This window comes from Peromyscus californicus, unplaced genomic scaffold (genome assembly GCF_007827085.1).
Source record: "Peromyscus californicus insignis strain IS unplaced genomic scaffold, ASM782708v3 Scaffold_22__1_contigs__length_63687245, whole genome shotgun sequence".
Classification (NCBI taxonomy): domain Eukaryota; kingdom Metazoa; phylum Chordata; class Mammalia; order Rodentia; family Cricetidae; genus Peromyscus; species Peromyscus californicus.
In genome coordinates this window covers 60,092,431-60,114,556 of record NW_026294525.1, presented here as the reverse complement: position 1 = coordinate 60,114,556, position 22,126 = coordinate 60,092,431, and the positions used below count along the sequence as shown (strand labels likewise).

The following is a 22,126-nucleotide window of genomic DNA, read 5'->3' as shown; positions in this document are numbered from 1 at the left end:
GGACTAAACTTTTGAAACTGGAAGCCACCCCCAATGAAATGTTTTCCTGTCTGAGAGTTGCCATTGTCATGGTGTCTCTTCACACAAACAGAACACTCACTAAGATGTATGAGTGTGCCCACGAAGGCCAGAAGAGGGTGTTGGACCCCTGAGACTGTAGTTACAGGAGGTTGTGAGCAATCTCAACTGCTGAGCCGTCGTCTCTCAGCCTTGTCGCTGTATTTATGACCAATCTCACCCCCCCCACACACACACAAATACCTTCAAGATAGACTTTATTATTCAGAAAAAAGGTAATTTCCTCCAGAATTAAATGGCGTCCCTGCCCCCAAGATTGCTTATCTCAGTGAATGGATACATCTTTGTAGCTAGAGTTTTCCTGCCTTGCCCACAGTTAAGACAAATCTTTGTCACCCACCAGTCCCACAGACCCAACCAAGTAAACACAGAGACTTATATTGCTTACAAACTGTATGGCCATGGCAGGCTTCTTGCTAACTGTTCTTATAGCTTAAATTAATCCATTTCCATAAATCTATACCTTGCCACATGGCTCGTGGCTTACCGGCATCTTCACGTGCTGCTTGTCATGGCAGAGGCTGGCAGTGACTCCTTCTGCCTTCCTGTTCTTTCTTTTCTACTCTCTGTTAGTCCCGCCTATACTTCCTGCCTAGCCACTGCCAATCAGTGTTTTATTTATTGACCAATCAGAGTAATTTGACATACAGACCATCCCACAGCACATCTTCTCCCAAGCTAAGAGCACTCCCAAGGGTCCTCAATGCACAGGGACAAGCTAAAGGCTCCAGATAGACCTAAGTTAGGGAATCACACTAATTTACTCAGCTCAGCAATTCTCAAACTTATTTTATCAGAAGACACATTCCTTTCCTCCCCAATACTCTTTAACATGAAGAATACTTTGTATTGTATGTCATTTAAAATGACTGTTCCGTCTCCATTAGCAAATTAGCTTTTTGGTCGCATAGACTACTCAATCTTCAACAATGCTCATTCACTCTGCAGTCAGCCAGCTCTCGATCATTTGTGGTAATGAAATATGCAGCCTAGGCGACTGTCAGGGTAAATCCCTGTTGTCAGCTTGACAAGGTGGGAGACTGCTTAGGCGAGTATTAAACCACCCCTTTGGGTGGGGCGGAGGGTAGATACAGATGACCTAATCAATGACTTCATCCATTGATGCATTCAAGAATGAACTATTGGTAGAAGGGAGAAGTTTGGGAAGTGGGGGCTGGTTGGAGGGGGTAGATACCTGGTGTGGGGGGAGAGGCTGTATCTGGCCCCGATCCGTCCTGCTGCCTCTCCACTCTGCTTTCTTGCAGGCATGAGTGGAACAGCTTGTCCTGAAGGGCCCTCCCTGGCGTGATGGACCAAAACAACGAGCACAGTATTTCTTTAGGTTGTTTCCACTAAGCGCTTGGTCCCAGAAACACACGCAGTGACAGACACGCAGCCGCTCCTTAACTGGTGCCACTTTCATGGGCCCCTCCACCTCCATCTTCTGCTATCATTACCTGCGGAGGGGAGGGAGCAGCTGCCGCCAGGGCTGCCAATAACCATGCTTGGCCTTCAGCTACACACAGGAGGCCCGGACTGCGTGCTCTTATCTAGAGGGGTGACAATACTTACTCGGTTGGCTCTGTGACCTAAGAGGATCGTGCACAGCTCTACAGCTGACAGGGATACAAGTGTTTCCCACACCTTGTCTCCTCTTACGGGTTTATGAGCTAAAGATACAAAAATCCCTATCATTTACATCATTCATACAAATTGGCATTAGATCCTTCCCAAACGTTACCCTATATAACAAGTATTTTTTAATAACACATGTTTTGACAAAAACGGAGCTTTGTGCCCTGCATCATTAGTGACAAGCTTTCTGAGACTGCTGCTATGTGCTGCGCGATTTCTAATTTTGGAAACAAAGAAGGTCAAATTCAACTTTCAAGCAGTGGAGACGTTTTGAGGGCCGTTATGGACCTTACGCTGAGCGTTGGCCGATATCACCTGGGGTTATCTGCTGTCGTTTGGTGTCAGCTACAGTTTTGACACAGTAGCTGGGGTCCTGAGAGTATGGATCCACTCCATCACCAGCCTGGTGGCTTCCAGAGCAGAGCCCCAGTGCACTGAGACGCCCCCACTCCCATGGCCGTAGTTGTGGACCACAGGCAGCCTCTGACCCCCTCGGGCTAGCATCTCCTTCTGCAGACGCACCTCTGGCCGGCTGGGCCTCAGACCCACTTCCTCCTTTATGTTAGAGGCTCTGCGGAGGGAGGGCTCGAGAGCGCAGCAGCGAGAGAAAATCTCTCTGCTAAGTTCCGCATCTGGGGATAGATTCCAGTCTCCTTTGTGTCTGGTGCCTCCCAGGGTGACGTAGGATGTACCAGGATAAACGTACGTCAGACCACTCCCATCTCGGATGAAATGCTTCACCCAGGGGGCCTGTGCCTGGAGCACTTGGCCCCTTACAGGGGAAATCATGGAGTCTCCCACCAGCTGTCGGCTTCCCAGGCCTGAGCAATTGACCACAATGTCAAAGGATGGCTGCAGCTCCCACAGGTCTTCTATTCTCCTGGTGAGTAGCAGACCTCCACATTCCTTTAGCCTGGGAAAGGAAGACAGGGGTGAGCTACAGCCACCTCTCACCCACTTCCCAGAAATGAAGGTCAGGACCACAAAAACAGCAACAAGCTCTCGGGAGCTCCAGGGCTCACAGCATCACAGTCTAGCTCCATCCTGGGCCAATGGAGACTCTTATGGTTAATCCTAAATGAAAACCTACCTTGGAAATCCAAAACAAAGAAAATCATATGTCTTGCTCTTAAAACATTTTGCAGAGTTCCTATAGCTAGATGTGAAATAAATACCAAATTGACCTGTATTTTAAACACCCAAGCACTTCTTGTTCAGACACTACTGCCTCCACATCGCCTCACACCTTGTTAATTTTTGCATTCGCTTTTGTATAAGTCAGCTCGCTCTGGTAGATAGTTGCTGTCTCTGTCTGTCTGTCTGTCTGTCTCTGTCTCTCTCACACACACAGAGCAGGGAGGGAGAGGGAGGGAGAGTTTTCACAAAAGGATGAAAACATACAGCTGATGGATTAAAATGACAGCTTTGGGGGGGCAAATACTTCAATAATGAGAAGGAATGGCCAATCAAGCTTCGTAATCATTGTTGGATTGTAGAATGATATATACAGCCTAAAACCTCACCACTTGGGCCATTTTGAAGTGTACAGCTCAGTAGCATGTTGTAAGTGGCAGGAGGTAAGCTCACATTGTCACACAACCACTCATTCCAGCAACTCTCTTTATCTTGAATGTGGCAATTCTGTAGCCATTTAAAAAAAATAAATAACCCCGGTAATCTTGTCATCTTAATCCTATAATCTTGTAATCCTGTCGTCACGTTCCTAGGTTCCTTACCGGATACAGGGGATTTAACATAAGAGACTCCTGGCAGCTCTGTCCAACAGATGCAGGTTGGTCATCTAGAGGCAGAACATTGCTAAGAGGGGCGAAAATATTGTAAGATACGGTGCCCTTCCTCAAGGGCCAGAAAAAGAACTTGGAGACAGTGTAGATGGCTGGCAGAGTGAAGCTTTAACATACAGATGCGCGCGCGCGCACACACACACACACACACACGCACGCATTGGCACCATCTCAGGGGAACTCTGACAAATAGAGTGACACCCCAGAGGTGTCTGTCTCCTTGTCTACTGTCACCCAAGCACATCCCAGAGAGAATATGGGGAGACGAGACTGACAAGAGAGACAGAGGTTTGGGGGCCTGTGCCTCCATCCCCCCGCCTCAGACATCGGAAGTGCCCACGCTAGTTCTCAGCACACCTCCCTTCCATGCCAGATGAACAAAGGTTTCATGAGAAGGAAAACAGAAGAAAAGTCAGAAACTTCTGGACGTAGCCCAAAGACATGGCCAGAAGGTGTACCGACTTCTGGACGTAGCCCAAAGACGTGGCCGGAAGGTGTACCAACTTCTGGACATAGCCCAAAGACATGGCCGGAAGGTGTACCGGCAGCAGAGTGCCACCACTGATTTTAACCCCACAGGAAAACACTCTGACATTCTACCCCACTTCCTAGCTGGGAAGTTCAGCTGAAACTTGCATTGAGATCTGGGAGGAACTGGCCTTTGGACACTGGTCCCCAGTTCTAGAAAACACCACAAGTGGAGGACAGCATCACTGCTGGCATCATCCCAGGCCTGAGAGCAGCTCGGCTTTTGTGAGTGGGGTTCTGTCTTCACAGCTCAGCAGATGGGGACTGCTGTCCGAGCCCCAGCCCCTTGCTCGCCCAACCCCCCACACACACACTGGAGGGACAGCTCCCATAGTACCACTGAGCAATGTAAAGGACAGCCAGAAACCTCTGGCTTGGATTCATGTGTTATATATTAAATATTTACAGAAGGCCCAGCTGTGCTAAGCCCTCATAATTTGAACCTGGAGTGTACTTTCCATTCAGTCCAAGAGGTTGTTTCAAGCACTAATTTTCACTCTATGTATCCTTGCTTGTTATTCAGAAAACCAGTGGAAGGCTGTGGCATTTACCTGCGGCAAGAAAATCAAAGACATCCATCTACAGAGGGCCACAAATAACCAATGAAAACCTCTAGTGTGACTGAGAGACTAAAAGGAGTGAGAACGTGTTTCCACTCTCTCCATGGAACAACTGGATTGGAGGTACGCTTACAATCACTGGATGTACACTAACAATCACTGGATGTACACTAACGATCACTGGATGTACACTAACGCTCACTGGATGTACACTAACAATCACTGGAGGTACACTTACAATCACTGGATGTACACTAACAATCACTGGATGTACACTAACGATCACTGGATGTACACTTACAATCACTGGATGTACATAACAATCACTGGACATACACTAACAATCATTGGATGTACACTAACAATCATTGGATGTACACTAACAATCACTGGATGTACATAACAATCACTGGATGTACACTAACAATCACTGGATGTACACTAACAATCATTGGATGTACATAACAATCACTGGATGTACATAACAATCACTGGACGTGCACTAACAATCACTGGATGTACACTAACAATCATTGGATGTACATAACAATCACTGGACGTACATTAACAATCACTGGATGTACACTAACAATCATTGGATGTACATAACAATCACTGGATGTACATAACAATCACTGGACGTACACTAACAATCATTGGATGTACATAACAATCACTGGACGTACACTAACAATCATTGGATGTACACTAATAATCACTGGATGTACATTAACAACCACTGGATGTACACTAACAATTACTGGATGTACACTAACAATTACTGGATGTACACTAACAATCATTAGATGTACACTAACAATCACTGGATGTACACTAACAATCACTGGATGTACACTAATAATCATTAGATGTACACTAACAATCATTGGATGTACACTAACAATCACTGGATGTACACTAACGATCACTGGATGTACACTAATGATCACTGGATGTACACTAACAATCACTGGATGTACATAATAATCACTGGATGTACACTAACAATCACTGGATGTACATAACAATCACTGGATGTACACTAATAATCATTGGATGTACACTAACAATCACTGGATGTACATAATAATCACTGGGTGTACACTAACAATCACTGGATGTACACTAATGATCACTGGATGTACACTAACAATCACTGGATGTACATAACAATCACTGGATGTACACTAATAATCATTGGATGTACACTAACGATCACTGTATGTACACTAACATGTAGTGGTAATATCTCTGCCCATGACCTTGAGCTATATGGCCCAAAGGAGGTGGGCGGTGCTTCCTGCCATTGTACATGACCTCTTATAAGGGAAGGGAGAAAGGTCACATGCCCTTTCTCCCTGCTCCTAGCTGAGAAGTGGATTCGTTCCCAGTCAGGTCAGAGGACGACTTCAGCTGTCTACTCTGTTCTGTATTCATGAGTGTATTTTCTCAATTTATATCTTAATAAATTCTGCTGCCCATTTAATAGACTCACGTGGATCAATCGTAATACTAACAGACCGTGTTTTTAAAGGTGAAATAATTCTCTCAGGCCGAACACTGCCAAAAGAAGAGGAAATTGGCGTTTTGTGGCAGCACTAACCAGAACTCTGTTCCAGGTTTGTGATGTTTAGGAAATAAACACCACCACGGAAAGGCAGAGTGAAAGGAATCTAGGAGTCAGGAGGTGGGGAGGAGTGCTGGGGGGAAGTGCCTACTGGACATTATACAGCTGTTGCTCTCAGGAGCTCCCAGCAGCTGTTGTGAACTGCACAAGCCTGGGCCCATCAACATTTCACCATGGCTGAGGAGGGCTCGGGAGACTCCACCCTTCCCTCTGCAGCTGCTGGAGGAGGAGGTACTGTTTACCCCAGTGGTGTAGCCACTGATAATTTTCCCGTTTTCTAGAAAATAAATAACCCCCAACCCAGGTCCTGCAAGTAACCCTAATTAAACTCAATGGGTCACAGAAAAGAAAAAGGAAAAATACACAAAAGTGGGACAGGAACAAGGGAATCCGCGGCTGATATGTAAAATTAAATTAAATTATTAAAAAAAAAAAGTAGGACAGGAGCTGTCTGGAAAGAAGGATGTTTAGGTTTTGTTTGTTTTAGCTTTTGTTGCCTGGACACAAGCTGGAGTTATCTGAAAAGAGCAAACCTCAAAAGAGAAGATGCCCCCATTAGATTGGCCAGTTGGCAAGCCTGTGGGCACTTTCTTGAGTGATAATTGATGTGGGAAGGCCCAGCCCACTGTGGTTGGGGCCACCATCCCCCCCCCCCCCGCAGGTGGTCCTGGGTTGTATAAGAAAGCAGGCTGAGTAAGCCATGGGGAGCAAGCCAGTAAGCAGCACTCCTCCATGGCCTCTGTGTCAGCTCTGGCCTCCAGGATCCTGCCTCCAGGTTCCTGCCCTACTTGAGTTCCTGTCTTGACTTTCCTCAATGATAGACTGTGGTTGGAACACGTAAGCCTAAAAACCCCCTTTCCTGCCCAAGTCGCTTTGGTCTTGGTCACGTGGTTTTACCAGAGCGGTAGAAGGTGAATGGGAGAAAAGGGTTTCAGCAGAGGAGGGAGGGAGATGAGAGGGAGTAATGAGGGCTGGAAACAGCTAAAAATCCATTTGATACACACAAGAAGCTGTCAAAGAAGAAAAGAAAGCAAGCACCAGGGAGAGACCTTTGGGAAGTGGGGCCGTCTTCCCCTCGCTTTCCCCATAACTTTGTTAAGCTAGTCATCTTGCCAAGTGTTTACCCTTCCCTTCCTCCATATTGCCGCCCTCGTCAGCTCATTGTAGAAAGGAAAGGAAACAACATCTGGACCAGGGCCGGCAAATGCGTGCCGCACCACAACATCTGGACCAGGGCTGACAAATGCGTGACGCACCAAAGCTGCAGTTGCTCATTTTCCTAGAAAATTAAGAAGGATCAAGGGTTTGTCACACGTCTATAGAACACAAGCCCCGCTCTGTGACCTGTGGGTAGGTATGCTCCACGTCTACATGTCACGTATTTTTAACTATGACCACTTAGACTCCTTAGAGGTTTTAACTGGCTCTTCTCTTGAACACTGTCTTGGTTTTGTTTTTATTTTAATGGACCGTAGGTTCCACATGCTGGTCTTTGAACACTATGTCCTGTGCTCGGCTGTTCTAATCGGAACTCAGGGTTACTCTTTCTAATTCTGGGAAATAAGTGAACTTACCAGCCTTAAGATTCATGCAAATTTCTTAAATTCACTGAACTTATTTCCTTAACTATAGCCTAGGGATAAGAGCGTGCCCAGCTCAAAGAGCAGTTAGGCCTGTGTGAGAATTCAATAAACGCAAATGTTCTTTTCTATTTCAACAGCCCTCACTAGGAGCTGTGATAAACGCCCAACATGTCACCGGACATGAGGTGGGTGATGTACGACTGGGTTTTTGGAAGGCCCAGCCAGGCTTGCTGTGCCGGGCCCCTCTTGGACCTCTTTCCTAGGAAGAAACCTGCTGCACATGCCCAGAGACAGGTCACCCAGTGCTGCTCACCCATCACTTTATATCTCAGGCAGTACATCAAGCCTGACCCCTGTGTAGAGGAGGAAACAGCATCCAGATATTAACTCAGATGACCGGGCGCCTAGAACTTTGCTTTCACAACCATGTGAAGCTGCTATTGCAGCAGCTGGGGACAGAAAATGCTCAGTCACTTTCCTCTAAAGATTCTGACAGAGAGCGAGACCCCATTTTGCAAGGAGAGCGCACCACAGCCCCATAATCCACGAGGAGTAGGGAGCTCCGTTAACTAAAGAGCGGGAAGAAGAGGCTCTGCTGGAGAAATACTGCTGGGGGGCACAGGGACCTTTGGGTGGGGGAACAGGGCAGGAGGGAGGGCACAGCCCAGGGAAGAGGCAAGCAAACCCCACAGAGCTACCAACTGTGTCCTGGGACCCCCTCACCTGGAATCAGCTCACTGAAACACATTCTAATGGTTTGAGAGGAACTTAATGAATAGAAAATGAGAAACAATAAGCTTTTTTTTTACATTTTTGTTTGTTTGTTTGTTTGTTTTTGAGACAGGGTTTCTATGTGTAGTTTTGGTGCCTGTCCTGGATCTTGCTCTGTAGACCAGGCTAGCCTCAAACTCACAGAGATCCGCCTGGCTCTGCCTCCTGAGTGCTGGGATTAAAGGTGTGCGCCACTGCCCCCTGGCCAACAATAGACATTTTTAATCACTTAAAATTCAGATGGTTTCTAAGCTGCCAATCACTCCTTTGAGACACACAATACATTATTTTGAGAATGTTATCCAAATGTTACCCTCTGCATTGCAGAGCTACAAAGTGAAAACTCCTATTGCAGGTGTACGTCTACTCTGAAGAGAAGGTAGAAGACTTGGGGCTACACCTCTGCAGACTATATGCCCTGGAAACTTCTGTGCCTTGGCCAAGAGGAAGGAGGCTGGGACTGTGCCGATGCCCAGCTGGCATCTCAGACATCTGAGCATCTTCCCTCAGGGTGCGGTTACCAATTCCAAAAACATGGAGGAGGCTGGAGGCAGAGCAGGGCTGCCTAGAGTTGGGGTTCAGAACTGAATGTGCCCACCCTTACAGGAGTGAAGATACTATAGAGAGACATTTGTGCCTCTCATTTTAGCTATCAGACTAATGAAAAATGGACCCCAAGAAATTGAGGTTTCCCCAGGAATCCCATGCTGGGAGAAGGCTGAGGCCCTGGTGTCAGGCATGGGGTGCTGGATGTCTCCTGGAAAGAGGTTCTATGCAGCTCTGACTGGTTAGCCCACCTTGCCATGAAGACCAGAGGTGGACACAGTGGAGGGAGGCAGACCACACCCTGACCAGAGCTGTTCGCCTGTACGTACCTCTGGCCTTCGATTTAAACCCAACCCTAATTTCAGCACCCTGGAGGTGGATCTGGTTCTGGGGGGTGGACTAGACCTCTTTGATTTTCCTCACAATGTGGCTAGACTGAATAACGCTCCTTTTCCTACTTCTCGCTGTCACCTGTGTGTGTGATTGGCTTATGGAGGACGGGGCCAAACCTGGTTTACTAGGGCCTCCAGGAGCTCTGATCCTAACAGCTCTGGTATCTGAAGGAGGACGTCTCTCTTGGTATGGAGTCAGCTCTCCTCTTACCCTAGAATGCGTAGAGGTGACTCTGGGGGGAGGTCTCCAAAGTCAATCAAAATGAGGTTTTAGTCACCATGTGAAAACAGATTGGAGTAGGGAGGTGAGACCCAGCAAGGGGCTTGGAAGCCGTGTTGAAGATGAAGAGCGTCTGAAATGAAGAGAGGTAGGAATGGCCAGGACTGGGATCAAGGACAGAAACTTCACTAGAGAGTTATATTGGAATTATTATACATGCATTGCTAGCCGGCCTTCCAATGGAAGCCCTGCTCTCAACCCAAAGAATGACACCTTACCATCAGAGATCAAAAAACCAACTGTGTTCAGTCAGTTTGCTCAAAAACAGCAAGAAGAAAAAAGAAGACTAGTTTAAATTTCACTTGGCAAGTCAGATGCATACGGATTTACAGGGGAAACCTAGTTTCTTCATAGCAACGCTTCCTGTCGCTATGCCCAACACAAGTTCCCATAGTTAGAGCTCTAAAACGGATGTTAGGTTTACAAAGCCACCAAATGCGTATGGTCTAATTCTGCCCTGACCACATCTCTCGTCTGCTGACTGTTGCCCTCACGAACACCCTCACAATGAACTGCATGCTTCTGCACACTTCTCTGAGTGTCCACCCCAGGCTGGTCCTATTCCGTGAATACATAAGATCACTCCAGGACACGCCGGGCATCATGTGTAAGACAGCCTCTGGTCCCTTGGAGGAGCGTATACGGATGTGGTCCAGGGCGTTTATAGGCAGACGGTCCTGAAGGGGAGCGGCCATGCTCCCTTAGTCCATAGAGGAAGTGTTGAGGAAGAAAATGCAGCCAGGAAGATGCCTTAGAGCATCTTAATAAAAAGTCACCACAGCCATTGCACCCCACACAGCCTTCTTCATCTGTCCCATACAAGCCTTAGCACCACCATCAGGAAACGCGAACGGCACCTTCTTCCCACCTCTGACAGTGTCCTCTCCCTTTGTCCTTGTCCACCATGAAGAAACCAACAGTGAGCACACTCAACTCTGCACTGGAGCCCTACCGTCTCACACTCCTCTGACCAGGCACTGGAGAACAGATGTAGGACAGGGAGGCAACCCCTAAAGCGGTCGTTCTCAACCTTCCTAATACCGTGACCCTTTCATACAGTTCCTCAGGGTGTGGTGACCCCCAAGTGTAACATGAGTTCATTGCTACTTCATAACTGTCATTTTGCTCCTGTTACAAATCATAATGTAAATATCTGATGTGCAGAATATCTGATACAGGACCCCCAGGGTTGAGAACCTAAGGGATATGTCAGAGGAGAGGCGATGTTCCAATAGGCTCATGTGTGCTGGACAGGAGGAGCAAGACTCTGTTCCACACGAGAAGAGGCTCTTGAAAGTCGGACAGGCATAAAACTGGGAGAGTCTGTCCCCTGGGTGATGTGCCAAGCAGGAGAGCCTGTCCCCTGGGTGATGTGCCATGCAGGAGAGCCTGTCCCCTGGGTGCTGTGCCATGCAGGAGAGCCTGTCCCCTGGGTGATGTGCCATGCAGGAGAGCCTGTCCCCTGGGTGCTTGCAATGCAGGAGAGCCTGTCCCCTGGGTGATGTGCCATGCAGGAGAGCCTGTCCCCTGGGTGATGTGCCATGCAGGAGAGCATTTCTATCTAACTTCCTAGGAAAGCACAAGAGTCAGGCAGGGGGAGAACACAAAGAACATGAGCAAAACTAGGGGATGCAAAGCCTGCCCAGAAAAAGCAACAGAGTGGGCAGGGAGGTCCATGCTGTGTTCTGTGTGGGCCTCCTCAGGGCCAAGGGATAAGGCCTGGCATCCTGGAAAGAAATCAGCTCATCTAAGTTATAGGCCTCTAGCTTTGAAAGGCACCACCAGGCTTTCTAGACATCATCAAATGCAGGGTGGCTCTGGCCCCTTCAGGATAATTTATTTAGGTAGACTGCTTGGCAGGAGACCTATTGCCTCTATGATTCACTTCCTGGGATGGCAAGCCAAAAAGCAGCCAAGTGTGTGGCTTTACTGTCTGACGATATAAAATATTACCTGCACGGGTGATTAAGCCTCTCAGGGCTTTTTGTGTGCTGGGTCGTTTTAGACACTAAGGGCCATGTTTGAGAAGGAGATGATCTTTCCTGTTCTTGGAAAAAAAAAATTAACGGTCTAAGTTGTAATAACATGATCTGTGTTTCCTGGGTTGATGTAACATCCTTGCAGGCGCTGAGGCTGAGGCCATTGCTACGTGGCCTGCTGGGAGGAATGTTCCCTTCCGAACGAGGACACAGAAGGCTGAGTGCTCTCACACTGTGGGGAAGAGGCGTAGGAGGAAACAGAACAGGCCCAAGTGGAAGGAACAGCAGGGATTGTGTGGCTGCCCATCTGGGTCTGCCCAGCCCACAGAGTGAGCCCCAGATGTCCTATTCCCTCACGTGACACCGTCCCGCCTCTCACCAGCCTAAAGGGCTCCTCTTGGGCTGCAACAAGGCCTTGCCCAAGTCTTTCATGGAAGAAAATGGGGTAGGTAGCCTTCATCATCCACCATATTGGCCATCTGGCCAGATGCCAGACTCATTAAGTAGATTAAAAAAACAAAACAAAAAGAAAACTGAATTTCAAAATATCTCTGGTCCCAAACATTTCAGATAAAGGTTACTGACCCTGTACCCAGAGATTTGGGAATGGACAGGGCTTGTGGAACAACCTCATGCAATGGATGAGTGAACCAGCAAGAGATGTATTGATGTGTCTCAAGCCAAGACACTCTTGCTGTGTATTCTAACAGGCTGGGAACAGGAAGTTCTGAAAACCAAGCCAAAATGAAAGGTTCAAGGACTGAATTTTAAGGAAGCAATTACATACTTTAGATAAGCCCTCAATTTTAATGTTCTTATTCATAACTAAATTAATAATAATCATAGTAATAATAATAATAAGATAATAATAATAAGCTAGTCTCACTGAAAATAAGAAAAAATGAAAAATAATTTATGATAAATGTAAGATTTTTCTCTTCCAAAGAACTAAAGCTGTAAATGCATTATCTCAATGCCTCCATTTTCCAAATGAGGAAACTAAAATTTCAGTAACTGGCTTTTCTTGGAGGGAATGGGGACAAATGAGACACCTAGTTACCGTGAGTGTGGTGCGGACTTGGTCCTTGACACACGTACACTCTCCAGAGGCTTCCACAGAGCCCTGGCCATTCGTTTGTGAGCAGCAAGACAATACAAGAGAGCCCTGAGGAGCCCCAGAGAGCCCCAGAGTGTTTTATGAACAGCTGTGCAATAATTTATCACCATGTCAAACGGGAAGACAGGGACATTTCAACCGACCTTTTCTCCAGCCATGGGAGGTAGGCAGAAGTCTCGCACTTCAGAGTTGTAAAAGCCTGACCAAACACATACTGAGGGAATCGCTTCAGCTCAGCTTCTGACATCCTTCGAAATCCCAGAACGACATCAGCCCAGAAAGGCACCTCTTCGGTGGGAACATTCCGAAATACCTGCCAACTGAGGCACGGGAAGCAGAAGATGCTCCTTAAATGTTGGGAAATCTTGTATTTTTCATAAAGTCCATATAAGATTCCCTAAAGCATTTTAAAACTTCACTTCCTATAAACATAGAAGAAAAGATCGATTCTTCCACTCTCTTGGGTTCAGATAACCTGAGTAGCCAGAGTTCAGATGTTTACGGCTGAAGGAGTCAGACATGTAAAGCATTCGCAGGGTTGGGAGTTTACTCAGTGGCAGAGCTCCCAGCTGGCACGTCAGATTTTCAGTCCACAGCATGACAAAAGATAAATAGTGTGTCTTTTTAAATCTTCAATTTAATTTAACTTTATCAGAAATGTTTTTGCCATGATTTCCTTTTTACATGTTGACTATGAATTTTACCTAAAAAGATTTAATTGGCTTTTCTGAAATGTTTTTACCATGATTTCCTATTTTCACGTGACTACATATTTTCGAGGAAAGTTTTTAATGTTTTACACAATACTTCATATAAAGAAAAAAAGGAAAAATATAAGAAATTCAAAAGTTAGCCTTGATTTGGAACATGATATCTTAATTGGTAAGATTTCGCTTGCTTGCTTGCTTTTGAGACAGTCCCTTGGCTGTCCTGGAACTCACTATATAACCCAGGCTTCAACTCACAGAGATCTACCTGCCTCAGCCTCCTGAGTGCTGGGATTAAAAGTGTGCGCCACCATACCTAGATAATTGGAAGGAAGAAGATGTGTGACTTTTAAGTCAAGTTCTAGGCTATTAAGTAAGGAATCACCAGAGGAACCTGTTGGGGGCCACAGCACAGTGGGGGTGATGAGTCTACAGTGGTATTGGTGGTCAATGAGAAGCCTATCATGCTGGATGAATCTTATCAAAGTACATTGCATGAAATTTTCCAAGAATTGATAAAAATAATTTTTAAAAAACTTTAGATACATAAAAAAGAGAAGAAGGAGCCTATAACACACTGCCAATAGTGGCAACACATTTGGACTTTCTAAGTACTGGGCCGCTTCCATGAGCAATTGGCAATCATCCTTACTCTAACGCATCAAGACAGAAGTCTGCATGCTGAAGATGTGGTTGCTAACATACCAGAGTTTGTGTCTCTAAGTAGAACAATTCACCCAAAGCAGACCCTGCGAAGGGAGAAGTGTTGTTTACGCATGGCAAGTCCTCCTCCTCATCATTGTGCATACCCTGCCTGGGCAATGTGGCCCTCCTCCACAACTTTGCCCCCTCCCCTCCCCCTCCAGCAGTACCCAACTCTAAAATGTTAACTAAGAACCCTCCTTGATCCCTACTTCCCCAGACCAGGAACTTTTTTTTTTTTCCATTTTTTGAGATGGGGTCTCTCTATGTAGCCCTGGCTGTCCTGGAACTCACTATGTAGACCAGGCTGGCACAGAACTCACTGAGATCCACCTGCCTCTGCATCCCAAGTGCTGGGACCAGGGGTGTGCGCCACCGCCACCCAGTTTAACAATTAAACCCCATCAAATCTCTTTTTAATCATTTCTCAAATCCATCGACTCTACCTCCACACTACCCACGTATGCACTCTCATTCCTTTCCACCAGTTTAGTCTCGACATACAGATAAAATGCCTTTGCAATGGACAGTTACCTCACTGTGTCAAATACCCCAGTGGCTGCTCAATACTGTGGATTTCAATACACCACAGTCACCTGAGACTGCTCAGTGTGGGGGCTGTCCTCTCTATCTGGGTTTGTCTCCTCTGAGCCCACCCTCTCTCTGTCCCTTTACCTGTACTAACTTACACTCATCTTGAGGGCCTCAAAGAAATCACTTTTTGCTACATGGATTCTGATGAGTTTCTGAAGTAAGTTTCTTCTCCAGACACATGTCTCCACAGCTCTCTATACTCCAGCCTCTGGTAACAGATGTCCCCATTAGTAGCTTGTAAGGTTTAGGACATTCCCAACAGGCCACAAACACTGGTCTTCTGTAAAATTCTCTTAACACATATTTATTAAGCATTTACTATATGTAAAAGTCTTCATTGCCATATCTCTAAGACCTGGAAGACCAGGTATAGAGAGTGCTACCAAAATTCATTTTGAAGGAATTAGTTGAAGATTAAAGTTATATCAAAGATACACAAGATATTTGTAAAGCTTTCATTTTGAAATGAAAGACTATTGGAATATGTTTGTTTCTAAAAATTACTTAGAGACAACACTGATGAATTCCTATTGGTTTTTGGAACAAGTTCAGCATGACCATAACATGAACACCATGCTTCAATATGGCTCAGAAACTAACCTTGGAGAGAAAGACTACATCTTGCCATTAAAAAAAAGAAGTCCATGGTTTGATGGTTAAGCAAAACCTGCTTCTTTGGGTAGGGACTTTGGAAAAGTAAGGATGTCACCATCCATCCTGGTGATTACATGGTGAGGGAAGGTGTCTTAGTCAGGATTTCTATTGCTGTGAAGAGACAAAATAATCACAGCAACTCTTATAAAGGAAAGCATTTCATTGAGGCTGGCTTACAGTTTCAGAGGTTTAGTCCATTAGCATCATGGCAGGACATGGCAGCATGCAGGCAGACATGATGCTGGAGAAGGAGCTGAAAGTTCTACATCCAGTTCCTTAGGCAGCAGGAAGAGAGAGACACACTAGGTCTGGCTTGAGCTTCTGAGACCTCAAAGCCCACCCCAGTGAGACACTTCCTCCAACAAGACCACACCTATCCCAACAAGGCCACATCTCCTAATAGTGCTACTCCCTATGGGCCTCTGGGACCATTTTGATTCAATCCACCCACAGAAGGCAAGAAGAGAAAGATCAGAAATCCTTCTGATACAAGTATGCACTTAAAAGAGGTGTCCATGGAGCCTGGAGCATTTTTTTCTCCTGCTGCTTTTTGAAAAATGTTTGTTTACTTATTTATTATATGTATATGCATGTGTGCCTGCATGCCTTTCTGTCCACTACATTCAGGCAAGAGCCCACAGAGGCCAGAGGGGACACCAGATCTTCTCGAACTAGATACAGGTGGTTATGAGTCATCATGTGGGTTCCATGAACCCAGGTCCTCTGTGAGAACAGAAAATGTCCTTAACCACTGAGCCATCTCTCCAATTCCAAGACTGGTACTTTTAAAATAGTCTCGATGGCACAAGGATGGAATAGCAGTTGGAAACATCATAAAAGGGAAGCGTCACCTGCTCTTCAGAGGGCTAGCATAGATGACAAACATCTTTTGTCATTTGGTGCCACGGATACCCAAATTAAAGATGCTAAAACACTTAATAATCTCTACTTAGGAGGATGTAGGACAAAATTATTGTGTTTTAAGTGCTGTTTGTGTCAGAAATGTTAAATGGGGCTTATTCTAAAACCTCACTTAAGTATGCATTGCCTCTAAATCAGATATTAACATACAGAAAGGTATTAAGCATTTCAGAAACACTATATTCCAAGTTGCACTTCAAGAGATGACTTTGGGCTGGAGACGTAGTTCAATTGTAGAGCACTTGCCTAGCATGCACAAGGCCCTGGGTTCAATTTCCAACACTACCCCTCCCCCCAAAAGCAACTTTAGGATGTACAAAACTTACTTTTGGGGGACATCTCATTTTCTAATATTCTTATTTACATAAGGCATCTCTCTGCCTAAGGTCTCTGTGTCCATTCCAGTGTGGCTACAACACCCTCCACACACTCAAATTCAGTGTTTATTCACAACTAAGGATCTTTGCTTGTTTTTCTTCATATTTTCAAACCACTTCACATTCCTTGAACTCAAAAAACTCAAAAAAAAATATTTGTGATAAGAAATTGCAATGGTTATCTGTTTTATTAAAAAAAAAAAAAAACCTAATTCTGTTAAGCAGTGTTTCTCAAGTTCTCCGAAGTCATTTCTAAGTCCTCCCTCTTACAACTCCCTCCTGCTGATCTCTGGGATCCGCCTGTGTGGTTCTAACTCTACGACTTCCGATTCCCTTTCTTACCCAGACACCAGGTGAACACCCGCATCTGCAGCTTCTGCAGACTCGGCGATTGCAGACAAGTGCCGGAAGGTCTCTGTAAACCACTGCTTCTGCGTGGGCACAGGCGTGTCTGTGTAGCCGTGGAGAGAAGCGAAGGGCACAGAGAGGAAATGATCATGACACAAACGTCGTCAGGAAGGAGCGTTCAGACAGAACACACCGAGGTTTCAACGTCGATGTGTCCGTCTGACCCACTTTTTTTTCATTTTTCTTTATTAAGAAATTTTCTACTCACTCTACATACCACCCACAGATCCCACCTCCTCCCCCTCCCACCCGTGAGCCCTCCCTCCCAAGCCACCCCACATCCCCACATCCCCCAAATCAAGGTCTCCCATGGGGAGTCAGCAGAGCCCGGCACACTGAGCCAAGGCACTGACCCACTCTTGTAATGATTTACTGATGGAGAGGAAACAGGCTAGGCAGGGCAGCCTGACACGGGAGCCACAAGCATACAAGGTATATGCCCAAGATGCCAGCCAGAGCAGGAATGAGTGTATGACTGGGAAATCCAGCCAGGCACATATTTGGGACAACAGAAAGAACTGAGAGACTCCTTAATTGACCCTAGGTCAATAAAGACGTATTAGTAGCAAGACTTTTAAATGAATCACTGGTTATAAAACCAATAAATATCCCTTTGACAGTGAATAAACATTGTCATCAATGAAAAGTGTGCCTGTGTGAATGCAACACTCTTCCAAAATTGCAGACAGGCTGCTTGCTTAGAGACAAAGAAGAAATAAGAATTGCACTGCAGAATTATATTAGACCTCAATGGACTGTCCTCCAAGGACCTATGTCAGTGTGGAGAGATGATTTAATACACATCCCCATGTTCCTACCCCTGAACCCTAAACACAGAATAGTGGCTAAGGGCCACATGCTACAGAAATCATCCCCAAATACCAGACAACTCCAATTCAACTGCGGATTGAGCAAGCATGGTGACCTAATTCATATTCAAGTGCTGGGCAAACGAAACTATAGTAGCCAGAGTAGCGGGAATAATTGCAAATGCAGATGGATGGATGGCTCTGTGCAGGGCACTGTTTTGAGCTCTGTGAATATTAGCTCACTTAACCCTCGCAAGAGCCTACCAGACAGGCATGGAGCATATTTATTACTAGCGCTGGACTCAATCATGTCCAAGGCAGAAGTCTGGGGAACAGAGCAAAGCCTTCCTCCAGCAACAGCAGAAAGATGGAGAAGCTGATCCAGGACACCAAGGCTCTCAGCCACAGAGGGAGCAGAGGTGATTTGGATGCCCTCTCAGAAGTGCCTCCTTTAAAGATGCCCCAGGGGACACCAGGCAGCCTTCAGGATCCCTCACTCACGCCTGGTATAAGCAAAGGAACTCTGAGCAGTGGTCACAAGAAAGGCACCTCATGTAAAATTAGCACTTGCAAATACACCCACCTCTCACCTGGATAAGTGTGAGGAATAAGCATCCCAGCTGCTACATTGCTGGTGGTATTCGGAGTGAACTGGTCTGAGATGACAGTCACAGAGCATCGGGGGACCAGCTGGGAAATGCACACGGCCGTTGACAGCCCTATCACGCCAGCTCCGATGACTGCAATGCGCACCGTGTCCATGGCCTGAGAGGGGGGAAATGCAAACTGGATGCCACCTTGTTTAGGGAATCATCATTCTGCCCAGATGAATTCCGAACCTACAATTCTTTCCTTGCGTCAGGCAGCCAGAGTTAAGACTTCCTCCTGAGGTTCCCGTGGGTGAAGCCCAGCAACTCTTTGAACTCATTCCATTAAATAACAGTGTGCACAATGAGGTCTCTATAAACATCAGCGACCAAAACAAAACCAGCCTAGCTTTGCCTGCCACGCTCCCCACCAGTAATCACATGGCATTTGGGGGCAGATTTCTAGTCATTGTGCGCATGCTTGAACTTTTCCCCTATGGGCACATCCTAGCGAGTGCTGGTGAGGTAATCAAGGCCTGGAAAGCTGCTGAGCTGTGACCTCTGCTCCTAGGACCCGCTGGGGAGCAGACACAGAGGCACCAACCCCCAGCATTTGAGCACATCTGTTTTGAATGGTAGCATCTGGGAGGGCTTGAGTGACTGAAACCATAGCCTCTTTTCTCCTCTTCACGGTCTCTGGAAACCAGTGCCCCCTTCCCAGCTTCCTGACTCCCATCACTCTCCTCCTATGCTCGTAACTCTGGTCCTGAACCGCCCTACCCGGACAGCGTATTTTCAAAATAAGGAAAGCCGGGCTCCTGGCTGGACTGCGCCATGGATGGTCCTGTAACATGAAGGAACGGCCATGGTCTTCGAGCCTCCATGCCCTCATCCGAAGACGAGACCAAATGAATTCCTATCCCCTTAAGTGGGAAATGAGAGGCCATGGAGGCTGTCTCCCAAACAGGCCTCTTGTGGGAGGGTATAGGAAAAACATAGGTGCCAGGTGCCTGTGTCAGGCACCCGAAGGCTGACATCTTGTGTGGGAGGCAAAGAGGGTGGCAAAGATTTCAGTACTCTCCCCTGGAAGCCTCTCTACGTGCCTTCACTTCTTTGTCTTGCTATATCTGCTCCCTGCCCAGCTCCCTCTGTCTGGCTCAATTCCAAACTAAGGAGAGATTAAAATATGTGTGTGTGTGTGTGTGTGTGTGTGTGTGTGTGTGTGTGTGTGTGTGTGTATAGTGTGTGTGTGTGCGCGCGTGTGTGTGTGTGTGTGTGTGTGTGTGTGTGTGTGTGTGTGTGTGTGTACACATATAACAATCATTCTAGTTAGTCATTGCCACTTTGCGGGGCAAAGTTTTAATACCCAGCCAGCTGTCAGCATAAAAGCCTGTCCTTGGCACAATCCCTTCTCGCAAAGAGCAATAGCCGGGCGTAAGGTCAGGTAGAATCAACCATGACAGATGTCATGTGGTCTGGCTCTGGATGGTTCTCTGCCTCCTCCCTCACTCCGTATGATTCCGATTCTATGAGTCTCTGAAGCCTTTCAGGGAGTTTGAATGTGTGCTGTTTCTATTACTAAGCTCTGTGTGTGTGTGTGCGTGTGTGTGTGTGTGTGTGTGTGTGTGTGTGTGTGTGTGTGTGTGTTTCTGAGCAGGCGAGCTGAGACGCCAGCCGGCCAGAGCTGAGGGGGCACAGGACAGTCCTGTGGGGAAGGCCGGAGGAGCGAAGTCCTGGCCGTGTTCCCAGGGGGTGTAATAGCAGACAGCCAGCCATGCCCTTACCAGCCCGCTATTCCACGGCGGCTTTGCCTGCCCAGCAGCTTTCTCCGTAGCTCTAGTAAGTTAACACAAGGGTGAGAGCAACCTGTGGCTAGGAATAACCAGCTGCCCGGTGGGGGAAGGAGAGCCAGAAAGATAAGAATCGATCTCTGGCCCCAATCCCACCAAGACACACCCCCAAACTCCCAGAGTGCAGACAGAATGACCCCTGAGTCAAAAGTGGGGGTTCAGATACCTGTCTCTAAGAAGGCAGTCTTGAATCTCGCCAGCGGAGGCCCTGGCACCAAGACTTGTTTCCAGTGACCAGTTAGCCTGGTTTCCTACGAGACAGGGAAAACAAAACTCCTTCCCATTGGGGAAATTAAGGAGGGCGTTCTCTCCGAGCTTACTCTCCATTGGCCCATTCAACTGTGTCAGCCTCTGCCCAGGAGAGAAGAGCAGGCAAGCCTGCAAGGGAAGGCTCGTCCTCCACGGCCTGTCTTTGTCTGGCTTCCAGGCACTTCAGCTTGCCACCAGCCTGGAGTTTCTCCAGCTGATCTGTTTGTGTGGTAAATAACGGTGGCCCGTCTGGCTTCCAAAAAGTTCCAGCTAGAACCAAACACCTGTTTTCCCGTTCCCGATGTCCAGCGTCGTCTGCCATCTACCATTAGGTGCCTGGCTCTGGTGGGCAGTTGCAGAGGGTGGGATGAGCAGGGTGCAAGGCGGTGAAATGCTGTTGACAGTTGCGATGACAGCTTGGTGGCCGCTGGGAACATTCAGAAAATAAGTTGGGGGGACCAAATATTTACAGAAGGGAAGCAGTGTTTGCTGAGTATCAACTGTGTGCAAAGCACTGACCACTTTAAAGTTGCTTGTTTCTAGAGAAGCAATTCGAAGTATCACGGTAGTGATAATAATATATTTTAAAGATTTATTTTCTATTTAAATTGTTACAGTCTTGGAGGGGTATGGGTACATGAGTGCAGTGCTCACTGAGGCCAGAAGAGGGCATCAGATCCCCTGGAGCTGGAGTCACTGGTGGTTGTGTGCCACCTGATCTACACAGGTTCTGGCAACTGAACTCTGGTCCACGGGAAGAGCAACAAGTGTTCTTAACTGCTGAGCCATTTCTCCAGCCCAAATAATATTTAATTTAATAATATTAACTATATCGATATATTAATAGGAAATTTAGCATGACCCATGCATGTGACACTGCTATCCTGAGACGAGATAGGCACTAAAAACACCCTCCTCATTCTGTAGAGGTATAAACTGAGGCTCCAAGACAGCGAGGAAAGGCCCATGGTCTCTTGTGTGAAAGGTGAGTCTGAGCAGCAGATTCCCCGCTCAGGCTCCCAACCAGAGCAAGTGTCCTCACTGTCTTATCTCGAGCCAGTCAGCTGACTTCTGAGTCTGTTTCCCCACCTGAAAACGGTGAGAAAGAAGATTCCCTTTGCAAGTTGCTGTGAGCTCAGCTAGGCAAGATTCTACATACAGCAATCTAGGTATCAAAGGGGGAAAGACGGTGTATCCCCTGTCCGTGCCCATAGCCCCAGTCACTCACCGTGGAACACTTCCACGTTTTTCTCCACACACACCTGGCAACCACTATAGCAGACTCTCCATCAGACGCCTCATCCAGTGCAGCAGGATTCTCACCCAGTTCAGTTCAATTCTGGCACCTTCTACCTGGAGATGGCACC

The 22,126-nt window shown here is 46.9% G+C and overlaps 2 protein-coding genes across 3 annotated transcripts in view; both read right to left on the bottom strand.

The window, feature by feature from the left end:
* Window positions 1–17,258, bottom strand: part of Mettl24 (methyltransferase like 24) — a 169,270-nt gene extending 152,012 nt beyond the window's left edge. Inside the window, exon 1 of the mRNA XM_052751465.1 lies at window positions 17,199–17,258. The gene's annotated coding sequence lies outside the window, so the exon portion shown is untranslated. The remainder of the gene's footprint in view (window positions 1–17,198) is intronic.
* On the bottom strand, window positions 259–20,798 carry Ddo (D-aspartate oxidase). 2 transcript variants are annotated; one of them, XM_052751475.1, is made up of 5 exons: window positions 20,677–20,798; window positions 18,664–18,838; window positions 17,199–17,307; window positions 13,045–13,221; window positions 259–2,626 (listed from the first exon to the last, which is right to left on the bottom strand). In XM_052751475.1, the coding sequence occupies exons 2-5, from the start codon at window positions 18,833–18,835 to the stop codon at window positions 2,059–2,061; spliced, it is 1,026 nt and encodes a 341-aa protein (XP_052607435.1). In that variant the 5' UTR covers window positions 18,836–18,838; window positions 20,677–20,798; the 3' UTR covers window positions 259–2,058. The 2 variants fall into 2 exon arrangements, with proteins under 2 accessions (XP_052607435.1, XP_052607436.1); XM_052751476.1 differs by lacking the exon at window positions 13,045–13,221.
* Window positions 20,799–22,126: the final 1,328 nt, after the last annotated feature.